Consider the following 13,610-nt stretch of genomic DNA (forward strand, 5'->3'; position numbering starts at 1 on the left):
AAAAATACATGTATTATTGACAGCGATTGTTTTTAAGTCTTATTTTTACCATGATTTTACGAGTCCAGCCTACTTAATCGATTTTCCATCATGTGGCCCCTGAGCTCAAAGGTGTTTGAACAAAGAGCCGGTCAGGCCTTTTTTTTCCCCCCCACAAAAAAAGGAACGGCAGTAAGCTGAATCTTACACTACACCTATATCTAAAAACATCAAGCTTTAACATTTAGCTGGAAAAGGACTGAAGAGTTCTTCGGGGGGCAAGCGGTCCCCGGAAAAGGCCATTCCAATTACACGACCCGGCGAAAATCGCTCCTTCAAGCTAGCAGCGCTAACGACATCACCTGTGCGGTTGTATATGTGGCATGTCAACATACCTGGCAGCGCAATTCAAGATTCCTGCACAGTAAATGTTTTGTTCTCGTGATTTACGTGACCTTTGTTGGCGCTATTGACTTCTTGGCTGACATGTTGGAGCAAAATGCCAGCTGTGCGAGGGTAAATGCCTCGACTCTCCTGGGGATATAAACATTTCATTTGGTAACAATCATCTATTTCTTTTTTGTATGAAATTGCAGAAACGGCAGAGGGCTGAGGGCTGTTTTATAGTAAATGAAAACCAAAAGTGAGAAATCAGCAGATAAAAGGTACTCGGGAGCACCTCGTCTAGAAATACAGTTAACGTGAAAAAAAAGAGAGAAATACAGTATTTTCCACACAATAAGGTGCACCTTCAATGAAGGGCCCGTTTTGAAACAGTTTTCATACATAAGGCGCACCGCATTATAAGGCACAAAGAATAGATGCTACAGTAGCGGCTGGGGTTGTGTTATGTAGCCTATAGATGGAGCTGCGCTAAAGGGAATATCAACAAAACAATCAGATCAGTCAGTCAGTCTTTCAATCAGAAATTATAAATATGATAAAGATGATTTGTGGAAAGTACTATCTGAAGAATAGAACAAAAATGCCTCTTGATTCTATTAATAGACTGTTTAGTTCAGTGCTTCTCAGTTTTATTTCGCCTAGCCCCCAGAAAAAAGACCCCCCCCCCCCAAACTCGACTGACTATAAAGAAAATTACCAAATAAAATTGTGAGTATACTTAAACCTGTATCCTTTTTCACATTAATAAAAGAAAAAAGCCATATAAATCAACTTTCAACAACTTATTTTTTTACAGCATTTATATGGGTTACAGCTTAGTGTAAAACTGAAAAAATAACCTGGTGCATCAAAGTGTCAGAAATAAAAAACAAAAGATGGGTATTCTTTTCTTGTTGCAATTAACTTCACAAGACAAAAACAAAGCCTTTTAGAGGTCATCCGCACCGCATTTTTTTAAATCAAATTTCTACTACGAACCTTAAAACGGATTGTTTTATTAATTTAAAAATGTTTTCTAGATTTATTTGATTTAAAAAAAACAATTTTTTGTGCCTTGCCCCGATTTAAATTGCTTCCAAATTGGAGCATATTTAGCATAACAACATTTCAAAGAAAAAAATATATTGTTAAAAAAATAACGGAAATGCAGGGGTAAAAATGGAAGAATTTACATGGTGATTGAGTTATATATTTTTCGCCCCTAAAAATAAAAACTCAGTTTATAAGGTGCACCATATTGTAAGGCGCACTGTCATCTTTTGAGAAGGATTGACGGCTTTTAGGGACGCGGCGAATGATGACGACGAAAAGAAAAGAGGCAGTCAGTGGGCGGGCTGTCGTTAAAAGAAGAATCAAAGCGCAGTGACACCAAAAACGCCGAGCGTCATTGACTCGACTCCAGTGTCAATAAATTAGCCGGCGCAGGGCTGCAAATCCGCTTCCCCTCCTCCAATGCAGTTATTATCACGGCCGCGTCATCTCCGATAGGCCGCTTCCGTTTTGAACTAAGCTAATTGCTTTAATGTGTCCGGCCCGTTTGAGTATCACAGAGGCCGACTTGTGTTCTCATATCCCGTCTGTTTCTTGACACTTGTAAAACACAAAGTGGCTTTGTTCCCAACCTTTGCCAGAGCAGGAGGGCTTTCGTTTTAATGAAATTACAAAATGAACGGGACGGCAAGATCCACCTCGCTATGCGGGAGCGACTCATATACTGGTTATTGAAATCGCCGGCCGTATGGCTGGAATGATTTGAAATACCTTCAAGTCAAATGATTGCAATGCGACAAATCCTCTATTGCCTTTTTTTCAATGACGTAAACCCAAGGAGGTACAGTGGATCCCCGGGTTACAGCGTTCCCGGCTTACGTTTTTTTTTCACATTACGACGTGGAAAACTACGTTTTTTTCTTCCCCTCTTTACGGCATTTTTTAAGATATCAACAATTACAAAGTTCAAACTTGGCGGTCGTCGTGCATGCGTATGACAGCGCTCATACGCCACTGCATATGCGCTGATTTTAAAACCTTTTCCTTTACTTTTTTAAAAAACGGCGCACCTCAAAATGTATTTTTAGTACATTCCATATGTTATGGATTTATGGGTAATAAATGATGACCCCCCAGTGCTACTTATAAACAAATGTTCTAAATGGTACATGTAAAAAGCTATAATGATTGGCTTATAACTTTTCCCGGTTTTAGAAGGGTCATAATCGGCCATGTTTAATCAGTTGGCTGATTAATCGTCCGCAATTCTTAATTGTTATGAAACAGTCTTTGTTGTTATTCGTGTCGAAAGGAAAAACTGTACAAATAGCAACACAAATTTAATATCGAAGCTTTGGGATTGGGCATAGCTAAGTAACGACTACGGCCGCAAAATACAAACTCCTTCTTCATCTCTAGTTCCATTTGGCATAAATTGAACTTGATTTCAGAGATAGAATGTCTTCTCAACATTCACTTATAGAGGTTATAGTCTGGGGACGCTTTGTCACTTCAGGACCAGGATGACATGATGTGTGACCGGCGAGGTGATGGAACCATGAATTCTTCTCTAATCCTCTCAACCACACCAGGAATCAAAATTTTGACTGGCCTGAAAAAACAAAACGAAATGAACGTTTGTGTGTGTGTGTTAATCAAAGTTAATTAATTAGTTGAACTTGAGTCTATGCTGCATTAAAGCACTAATTTTAGCGCTTGTATTTGCCTTCATCTTTGGAGAAAAAAACACTTTCAAGTCTGATTCCTTTATTAACATTCTTTGAATTTCTGCGAGCCTTTATGCATCTTCAGAAAGTGTTAACTAGCAGATATAGATATAGACACGGAGTTCAAGGCAAGATGGAATATATGTAAATATGACTTTGTGGGCACATGAAAACGGACGACTACACAGGGCAGCGACTTAATGTAAATACTAACAGTATCTCATAGCCTTTTCCTCACAGGCGCTCTTAGATTAGGCACCTAATTTACACGCAAAACAAGCTTCTCTGGCGGTGACAGAAAACAAAACATGAACTGAAAAAACAAAATAGTCTATTTGTTTGTTTTTCTTAGTTCCTTTAAGCCAGTGCTTCTGAATTATATTTTGCAAAGCCCCACCAGGAATGAGAAAACCTTTCACGCTTAAGAAAAAATCAGAAACAAAATAACTTTCAACATCTGTTAACTACTTTTTACAGCATTTATACAGGTTACATGTTAGTCTAAATCTGAAAAAAAATAAAATATATATATATATATATATATATATATATATATATATATATATATATATATATATATATATATATAAACAAGTGCATCAAAGTGCCTAAAATAAAAATGAAAAAAATGATGCCAAACCTTATTTATTGGTATTGCACTCCACATGGCAAGAACAATGTCAGTGATTTTCAATTATATTTTGCAACAGGAAACAGAAAACAGTTCGCGCCACCCCCACTTGCTACACCAACTATAAATAAGATTATTATCTATAAAAATGATATAAGTATACCTACAACGGAATCCTTTTTATGATTAAGAAAAATGCAAAAACAAAATAACTTTCAACATCTGTTGACTACTTTTTACAGCGTTTATTCAGGTTACAGGTTAGTCTAAATCTGAAAAAAATATATATAAACAAGTGCATCAAAGTGCCTAAAATAAAAATGAAAAAAATGGTACCAATCCTTTGATTGCAATAACACTTCACATGGTAAAAACAAAGCTTCCCACGACACCCCTGGTATCTTCTTGCCCCCCTTATTTGAGGACTGCTTTTAACAAGATCATTTATCATCTGAAGCAACAAGCATTTTTTACAGCCTCACATCTATCGCACGGAGAATATCAAGAAATGAGAAACAAAGCATTTTTTTTTTTTTTTTAACGACACTAGCCCTGTTATTCGGAATGAATCCATTTTGGGAGTACACAAGTGACTTTGAAACAACTGCCAACGCTATTCCAAAAGTACACTTAGTTTTCCCAGGTAACCCCCACCCCCCCCAATTATACTTGATCCCATCCCACCGGAGGCTCCAGAGGAGAGCGGCTATCTTAAGATGAAGGGAAAAAGAAAAATTAAATAAAGAGTGTTTTTCTAATCCATTGCCTCAGTGGTCTCTCAAGTGTGGGAGCAATTTCAATATAATATATGGCAGAGGATGTGATAAGACACAGCCCTGTTATGCACATCAGTGTGTTTGCTTGCGTGAGTGTGTGTGTGTGTGTCTTTCTGAGAGGAAGGGTGTTTCAAGGTTTGGACAAATGCAAGATTGTCACGCTCACAAAAGAAGAAGAGGCTCTGGCACCAAAGGACTAAATCCTATGCCTGGAATACACAATGAAATTACAGCCACCCGCCCACACACATAAATCTGCCTGAATTATGCAGACTGAGACCATTCCTGGAAGAATTCATTTTAAACATCCACTTGAGCAACATTGTTGATATGCATGCGCGCAACCGCGACAAATCAAAGAGGGCTAAACAATACTGCTAATTCACGGCAGTTAAATTATATGATCCCCCGCATGATGGCTTTTTTTTTTTTTTTGGGGTGTTTTATGGCTCTCACTGGGGCTCCAATGACAAGATCTCACGAGATTAGAACGCCATGGGATTTCTTGTCCCTCAACAGTACGCAGGACCAAAAGCGCCAAAATTAAACAAATAAATGCATTTAAGTGCGATTGGTTGTTCGTCTCTGTGTGCCCTGCGATTGGCTGGCAACTAGTTCAGGGTGTCCCCCGCCTACTGCCCGAGGCCAGCTGGGATAGGCGCCAGCAAGCCTGCGACCCTTGTGAGGATAAGCGGCTCTAGAAAACGGATGGATGGATATATAAATATGTCTATATATATAGATAGATATAAATGTATATTAGTGGGCGGGAACAAAGCCTGTTTCTTGTCCAATCCATTGCTTTGGCCTGAAGCCTTGGCAAAAATACTGCAAGAATGACCCAACAGTCCAAACGGCCTTTGTGCGGTATTTTTTCCAATCCGTTGATATCACATTTATCAGCTGACTGTGGACCAACCATTGGTCACCGTGGACTTATCATAAGCCAATCAAACGGCAGCAAAAGAGGACGCATCTATTTATATCCTTATATCAAAGGTGGCCAAGCTGTGGCCCAGGGGCCACTTGTGGCCCATCACCGACATTTTCGCGGCCCGCTAAAAATTTAGCTTCGCCTGCAATGCTATCCTGTGTAGTATTTTCTCCAATCATTTGATCTTTACATCAAAAACATATCACATCAAAGGGAAGCATTGAAAGAAGACACCAGGGAGCTGAAATTTCTCTCAGGCGGTTAAAACACTGGCCAAAAATCTTCTCAAGGCTTATTCGTGATAAGCCGCTTGATTGAAATGAGCGCTTGGAAATTGTGATAAGCTGATGATATGTATTGATGGAGAAGGCCCTTCCAAAAAAGCAAAACCTTTCATCCTTGAAAAACGCACAGCAGAACGCTGCCACCTAAAGGCAACGTTTACTTTCCTCCGTGTAGCATCTGTCGCGGTCTCCCACTTGGCCTTCATAACACCTGCAGCCCATTACCATAAATTTCCAGTCTTTCATCAGGGCAAATGTCTGCTCAATTAAAATGATAATTTATTCAAACAACGGGTGTGATCATTTATGGACGACTAAACAACATCTCGACAAGCTTGGAGAAAATGAGTGCAACTTCCCTAAAGAATCGGCAAGAGCTGAAACTTAATGAGAAAAAAAAATCTAGGGCTGCCCCCATCCAATAGTCATATTGGTTCGATATGAACCCCCAAAAATGGAATTGTATGGGTCTACATGCAAAATTTCCGATACTCGCACTTGATTACAAGCGTTCCGTTCATATCTGCTGATGCTGAATATTCTACTTTATTTTATTGCACTATTCAGGCTCCAATATCAGCGTTGTGTTAAAAGTATTTTTCGATAGCAACTGCTATAATATCAATTCACTCCATATACGATGATAATATTGCAGCCTATCAATATTGATCCGATATCAACAAGAATGATATGTGCTCTATTTAATTCTTTTGCACAAGTGAAAATTTGGACCGTAACTCCTGATATAAAACTTTTTCACTTTTCATACGATACCAATATTGCAGTCGAGTATTATCCGATACAGATATCGATCTGATCCGGACAGCGGCCTGAATGATACATGCTTTTACTTTTTTTTTTTTTCTGAAGTGAAAACTTGTATCGGGGCACCCCAAGTCTTTATAGAACTTATTCTCTTCTGATATGATACCGATATTGAAGTCTCTCCGATAGTGATATCAATCTGATACCAGCAAGAATATGTGCTTTAATTCTTTTTCAAAAGTGAAAATTTAGATCGAGGCACTTCTCGATGTAACTTTATCATTTTTGATACAACACCAATATAGTCGTTGAGTGTTAGCCGATACAGATATTGATATGATACCGATATTGTAGCTTAAAGTACTCTCCGATAAGATATCAATCTGATACGAGAAGGAATGATGCATGTTTTTATTTTTTTCTCATAGCAAATGTTAGGTTTAATCAAGTGTTACTTAGTTAAATTTTGGGGGGTGATATTAGACCAGTATCCCATATCAATATTGGGTCGACACACGCTCTTAAAAAAAAAAATCCATTCCCGTATTTGACACGGGTCACATGACTTGGGAGCGCTGGAGTCCCAGCTTGTGAGCTTTGAGGAATTTCACGACAGATTGGTCTTAACCTTCATCCTGCACTAAGTAATTCCCTTCAACGCTTTAAGCGGTCTTAAGCATCATTACTGCGCGTATCATTCATCTACTTATCCCAGGAATTCTCCTCGCAAATAAAATGAAGCTCTCCACTGGGCCGCTCGCGACAATGATAAGGCCAGCCGAGCTCCGCTTATATGTTCCGGTTATTCCTCTCTCCTCCGCAACGGACCGAGCGGGGCCTGGAAGCTAACGTGCAGATTTCAAACGGCGTAAAAAGAGGTTTATAATATAATATTCAAACATAGATCGTCATTTTAACGTTTGAATGTAAATATATTCACAGCAATAGCTTAAATGTCACCGTGAAAAAGGTAACTATAGTGCAAAACCTCAATAGGACCATTTAGCACATTTTTCTTGTCAAACCAGACCCCCCAAAAATATTGATTTCTTTTGACAACAGCAACAAAAAAAAGTTCAACTTTTCTTTGCAAATCTTGGTTACTGCGGGTATTTTGGGGAACATGACCCCAGAAATATACAAGGAAGCACTGTAATCCGGGGGTGTCAAACTTTTTTTTCCTCCCATTTTTCCTAAAATTGCATGAAACCAATAGGTTTTCTCTTTTTTTCCAATTTGTTCATAAAATATCTATTCCATAAAGAACAAATAATCATAATAATAAAATAAATAAAACACAAACATCCAGTGGAAGGAAAATTCCCAAACAAAGTGTGTGGTCGTACATCTTTTCAAGGTGTACTGTGAAGTGCAAAGAAAATGAACCGGAATCAAAATGGTGCTGGTAAAATAAATACAACAAAACAAAAATATCCAGAGGAAGGCAAATTCACCAATCAAAGTGGTCGTAGAGGTTTTCAAGGTGTACAGCAGTGCAAAGAAAATGAAACGGACTAAGACGGTGTGTGGTGTGTAAGTTTGAACACCGGTGGTCACCCACACATTGACGCACATGACAGAAAAAGTCTAACAAATCTCACAAAGAACTCATTTACAAAGAATGTCAATTAAAACCAATTCACAATGAAATACAAGACTGATTGCCATTGCTTGTAAAAGTAGGAATTTAGTCTATTGAGACAACGGACTCATGAGTTCAGTCCTACTCTTTATTTTCTTTCTTGATGCTTCGCATAATCATCTCACGGAACGGATCGAATCTCCTCACGGGCCAGATCCAGCCCACGGGCCATTGGTTTGACACCTCTGCCGTAACGGGTATTTTCAGAGTGTAACCCCGACATGACCGTCGGGCGCTCAGGTGCGCGCGAACCCAGCGACACTTAAGTCGCCCTTGTGAAAGTCAATGAGCGCGCGATAAGCTTCTTCCACTTCATAAATGTATTTTTCCTTGGCTCGCGACCCAAGTGACAGATGTGCTGCGGGGGCCCGGGGATCGATTGAGACGGAATTCGGTCTTTGTTTCCTGACATCTTTCTCCACCGCCACTTTGCTCTGACTCGGGTTACTTACTGTCCACATAAAGGCGGAACGGTGGCAGGCGTGGAGATGAAAATGATATGCTTCTGTTCAGCCCGTGAAGAAACTTAATGCCTCCAGGCATCTCCTTCGACATTGGCTTCTCTTGAATAATACAATAGAGCACCCTACATAGCTCCCACTTTCAGGGGACCCACTTAAAACAAGATACCCAGGAGTGCTTTGTTGCTGCTCCAGCTAGTTTTTTTTTTTTTTCTCTCTGGCAGTCAAAAGAAGGATGAGGAAAGGAGTATGCAGAAATCCGATGCGGTAGAATTCATCAAGGCTAAATTAGAAAAGAAACGAGGCGAAATGAGGCTCTGATGAGGAAGTCCGACGGAGGGAGGCTCTTTGCGCTGCCCTTTGCCCTTTGCAGCTGGCTCATAATAGAAGCATGCTTGAGAGTGAGAACAACAGACAGTGGCTTTCCTCCCTGGTGGGAACGCGTCACAATTGATCGCAGTCAACATCGCCAACACGTCCGACTCATACGAGGGCCGCAAACCGCATCCGACAGCTTCGCTAAGAGACCAACGGATTTCGTCAAGTGAACAATAGAAAAACAACTTCAAATTCCATAGCGTAACAATCAATAATGCCATCAACTCGGGCTAGCATATTTAGCGCGAGTAATAGTAAATCTCACTACACTCTCAGAGAAAACCGCAAAACTAGAAAAAGGTAAACATGGGAGGAAAGACTTGGAACGTTCCAGCTGACCATTGTCCTCGCATTACGTACGGCATTGCTGGTCTTAATCCCCGTCTGACACAACAGATTCCTAATGAGCTTAAGGCCAAAAGACTTGGCGTATTTTCACACATTAGAGACTCCAATAGTCCTCAAAAAGATGCTTAATCAATCTGTAAAAAACACGTTTGAGCTGATAATCTCTTCATAGTTAATTCGAACAGTATTAATCAGAAGTCATTCATGTGATTTAGAAACAAATATTAAGATGTTTATTATGCCCCGCACAGACCATGACAATGAGAGCGCCACTGCACCACCTGGTGCCGCAGATGCGCAATTACACTTCGCGCGGAAAACGCAAAGTGACGCTTGAACCGAATGAGGACCGACGGTTTACAACCCCGAAGATACGAAGCTGTCGTTGCAGACAGGAAATGATATTCAAATCACCGCAACTCCTGGGCAGTTTGCGCTAGTAACCTAATTCAAACAGATTCTGAAGGCGGACAAGCAGAGTTGTGTATGGATACCACATTACAGGAGCTGGCAGATTTTCATGCATGATGGACGGGTAAGCCGTCCGCGATTGTAAAGAGTAGCGCAGGAGACAAAAAATGACACGTTTTAAATCACTGTAACTCGTAAACAGTTTGCGCTGGCAACGCAATTCCAAGATTCTGAAAACTAAAAAGCCTAGCTTTGTGGCAACAGCGCATAGATAACGCTAGTACGTTTTCATGTTTCAAAAAGCTTGCCGCGACATTTTCCGAACGCATATGATTTGCGTGGATGTCCCTACCGCGAGAGGGGACGGCAATATTTAATCCTTCAAATACTCTCCCATCCCATTCCATTTCCCTCCTCTGTACTCTACCTTTTATCTTTCGTTTTACAAGTCACGGCGGATGCCTCGCGAAGGTAATCAGGTGGGAGCGGGAGGAACAGTGCGGGTGGGTGGGTGGGAGAGAAGGCCAAGTCCCCTTACCTGTATGATGGACATGCGGTTAGTAGGTGTGTCTGTAGTGCTGGTGACTGGGCCTGTGAAGCTGGTGTGGCATCCCACGTGGCCTTGGGGCACGCTGAGGTTATTGGAAGTGGGCTTAAGGTACATGACCTCCGATCTCGGCGAGCTGAGTGGCAGGCGTGTCTGGTAGTCAAAGTACATGGGAGAGGTGGCCAAGGAAGGACTGCTTACCACATTCATCACATTCATGGCATCCCGCTCCTCCACCTCGCTTTGCACCAGCATGATGTCGTTCTTGTTGATCTTCTTTTTCTTGCCTTTCCCCAGCTGCGGATGGGAATATTCGGCGATGCGACAATTATACGTTCGTATCTCCTTGTTCTCCCTCTTGCACTTGACCGCGATGGTGACCATGGCGGCCAGAAGCATGATCGATATTATGCTGAGGGTCACGATGAGGGGCAGAGACATGTCCCAGTTCTGATTGTCGTCCACGTGGAGCAGTCCGTCGGCGGGCGGGCCGTTGGAGGCCTTGATTATAAGACGGGCAGCGGCGGTGAGGGTCGGCTTGCCGTGGTCGGACACGCGAATAATCAGCTCCGCGACCGGATTGATGTTGTCCCAGAATGGGTGGGCTGTTCGCACCTCGCCGGTCACGGGATCCATCTCAAAAAGGTGCTCCTCGTTCCCGTCGGAGATCTCGTAGGTCAGTCTCCCGCTCTCGCCGTAGTCGTTGTCCACCGCTCTCACCGTGGTCGCGATGTAGCCGACGCCCACGTTCCGCGGCACGTGGATTTCGGCGGTGTCGTTTTGCAGAAGCGGCAGAACAATGACGGGTATGTTGTCGTTGACGTCCAGAACGTTGATGCGCACCGTGGTGTTGCTCTCCAGGTGTGGCGATCCGGCATCTCGGGCAAGGACTTTGAAATCGAAATATTTGATCTGCTCGTAGTTGAAGGACCTCACGGCGTAAATGGCTCCGTTGGCGGCGTTCACGTTCACATAGGTATTGACGTCGCCTCCGCTCACGTTGGAGTTTATGATGCTGTAGTACACGGTACCGTTCTGGCCTAGATCTGGGTCATGAGCCAGAACTGAACCCAAGAACTCCCCCGGAATGTTGTTCTCCGGAATTTGGAGAAGGTAAACGGTTTTGGTGAAACGGGGGACGTTGTCGTTCTCATCCAGGATCTTCACGGTGAAGGATTTGGTGGAGTTTAGAGGGGGGATACCGTTATCTTTGGCCACAATGGTGACATTGTACTCATCCTGCGTCTCTCTGTCCAAAGGCCTGTCTGTCACCACCGTGTAAAAGTTATCGTAGTTCTCCTCCAGTTTAAAAGGGACGTTACCTAGCACCCTGCACTGGAGCTGCCCGTTCCTGCCAGAGTCCTTGTCCGTAACGCGAACCAGCGCGATAACGGTGCCCGGAGGCGCCGCTTCGCTGATGGCTCCCTGTCTGACGGACACGAAGCCGATAGAGGGCCAGTTGTCGTTCCTGTCCAGCACCTTAACGGTGACTTTACAATGGCCCGGGATGGGATTGGGACCGAGGTCCTTGGCCTGGACGTCGATCTCGATGACGGGGCTCTCCTCGTAGTCGATTTCGCCCTGAATCTTGATGACCCCTGTTCTGGAGTCTATCGAGAAGAGCTCCCGTATTCTCTCGGGGGCGTAGCCGCTGAAAGAATAGACGATTTGTCCGTTGTTGCCTTCGTCGGGATCGGTGGCGTTTAAATTGATCAGGACTTTGCCGGGGGGTGAGTTTTCAGGGATTTCCACAACGTAGGAGGGCTGGTCAAACACCGGGCTGTTGTCGTTCGAATCGATAACTTTAACATTTATCTGCATGGTGCCCGACCTGGGATACTCGCCGCCGTCGGTGGCGGACAAAATCAGAGTGTGATGGCTTCTTTCTTCCCGGTCCAGCGGCCTTTGAATCACCAGTTCCGGGAACTTGGTTCCGTCCCCGCGGGATTTGACCTCCAAGGAAAACAGATTGTAGTCGTCGCGTGTTATCTGATAGGTTTTCAGACCGTTTTCCCCGGCGTCTGGGTCGTGCGCGCTGGTCAAAGGAAAGCGCGTCCCTGGAACCGCGTTTTCGGAGATGTCGATATCAATCTGATCCGAGGGGAAAGCGGGCGAGTTGTCGTTGATGTCCTGGATGTCTATTTTGATCATGCAGATCTCCTTGTCGTTGGCAAACACTTCCATGGAGAGCTGGCACTTGGGGTTTCTCTTGCACAAAGTTTCTCTGTCAATGCGTTGCTTTGTGTAGATGAGTCCGCTCTGGGGGTCGACGTCGATGAGATGCGGCGCCGAATTCTCCAACACCCTGAAGTTGGCTTTCTTTCCCTGTCCGATCTGTTCCAGTCCAAGTCTGGCATCTTTGGCGATGTTTCCGATTACTGTCCCCGGACCTTGTTCCTCCGGGACCGAGTAATTCAAGTTTTTCAGTGTCAGGGCTCCAGCCCATAGGAGGAGGAAAAAGAAAACGGAAAGATACATCCCCACTGCGTGGTCGCGGCAAAACGCTGCGTTGACTTTCACCAGTTGATATTTTGTTAAATCTGCTCGTTATTACGTGGGACGGAACGAGGGGTCCTGTTCATCATGCGGGGTCTTGACATTTGTCTTGGCGGATTGTGTTTGATCTGTTGCGCTCCTCCTCTGCCTCTCCCGGCAATCACTGGCACTCCACGCCTAATTCATATTCCGCGGAGCACTCGGACTCATCTGAGCAATAATCATGATCCACTCTCCAAATTGAATGCTGGGTGCGAGCAAAAAAAACGACACCACCTAGAAGACGGCACAAAAAAAACAAAACGTAGGTGTTATGCGCATGTCGTTCGTGGAAAGTAAACAGAAAACATTGGAAATTCTATCCGCCAGAAATAAGATCTACCATCGAGCCAACATTGAGACGAGGCTCATATGTAATTCATCTTCACAATTATGGGGGGAGCTTGCCAATTAGTTAACCTTGAGAAGACGCCGCGCAGCTATGATACGCTGATGGTTCCCTTTGAATGTCACTTCCAACATACATCGCGGCTAATGTAACATTTCAAAAACAGCTTATAGTCATTTGCTAAAGCTTTAAGCCAGGGGTGTCCAAATGTTCTTTTTTTTTTTACCTGAAGGAAGGAAATATCAAAGAACGTCAACCACTTTGAATGTATTTACACCATTCACATGAAAATCAATCAATCAAGAAATTGTGCATTTTGTATATAAGTGTTTTGCTTTGATAAACTGCTACTTGAACAGCTTTTGAATTGGAAAACTGTTTAGGATTTGACAAAATTTTGGGGTGGTATGAGAACCCTCCACAAAATCTCTGCACCTGCACCCAACAA

At 43.1% G+C, this 13,610-nt stretch overlaps 1 protein-coding gene across 3 annotated transcripts in view; it reads right to left on the reverse strand.

Moving 5' to 3' along the window:
- pcdh17 (protocadherin 17) overlaps positions 1-13,610 on the reverse strand; it is a 132,837-nt gene that overhangs the window by 55,676 nt on the left and 63,551 nt on the right. For all 3 annotated transcript variants that reach the window (XM_088413310.1, XM_088413308.1, XM_088413309.1), the window contains one exon: positions 10,270-13,050. In XM_088413310.1, the coding sequence (XP_088269436.1) occupies positions 10,270-12,756 (2,487 nt within the window). In that variant the 5' untranslated portion in view covers positions 12,757-13,050. The remainder of the gene's footprint in view (positions 1-10,269; positions 13,051-13,610) is intronic.

Source organism: Hippichthys cyanospilos, chromosome 4 (genome assembly GCF_059441005.1).
Source record: "Hippichthys cyanospilos isolate Australia breed blue-spotted pipefish chromosome 4, RoL_Hcya_1.0, whole genome shotgun sequence".
Lineage (NCBI taxonomy): Eukaryota > Metazoa > Chordata > Actinopteri > Syngnathiformes > Syngnathidae > Hippichthys > Hippichthys cyanospilos.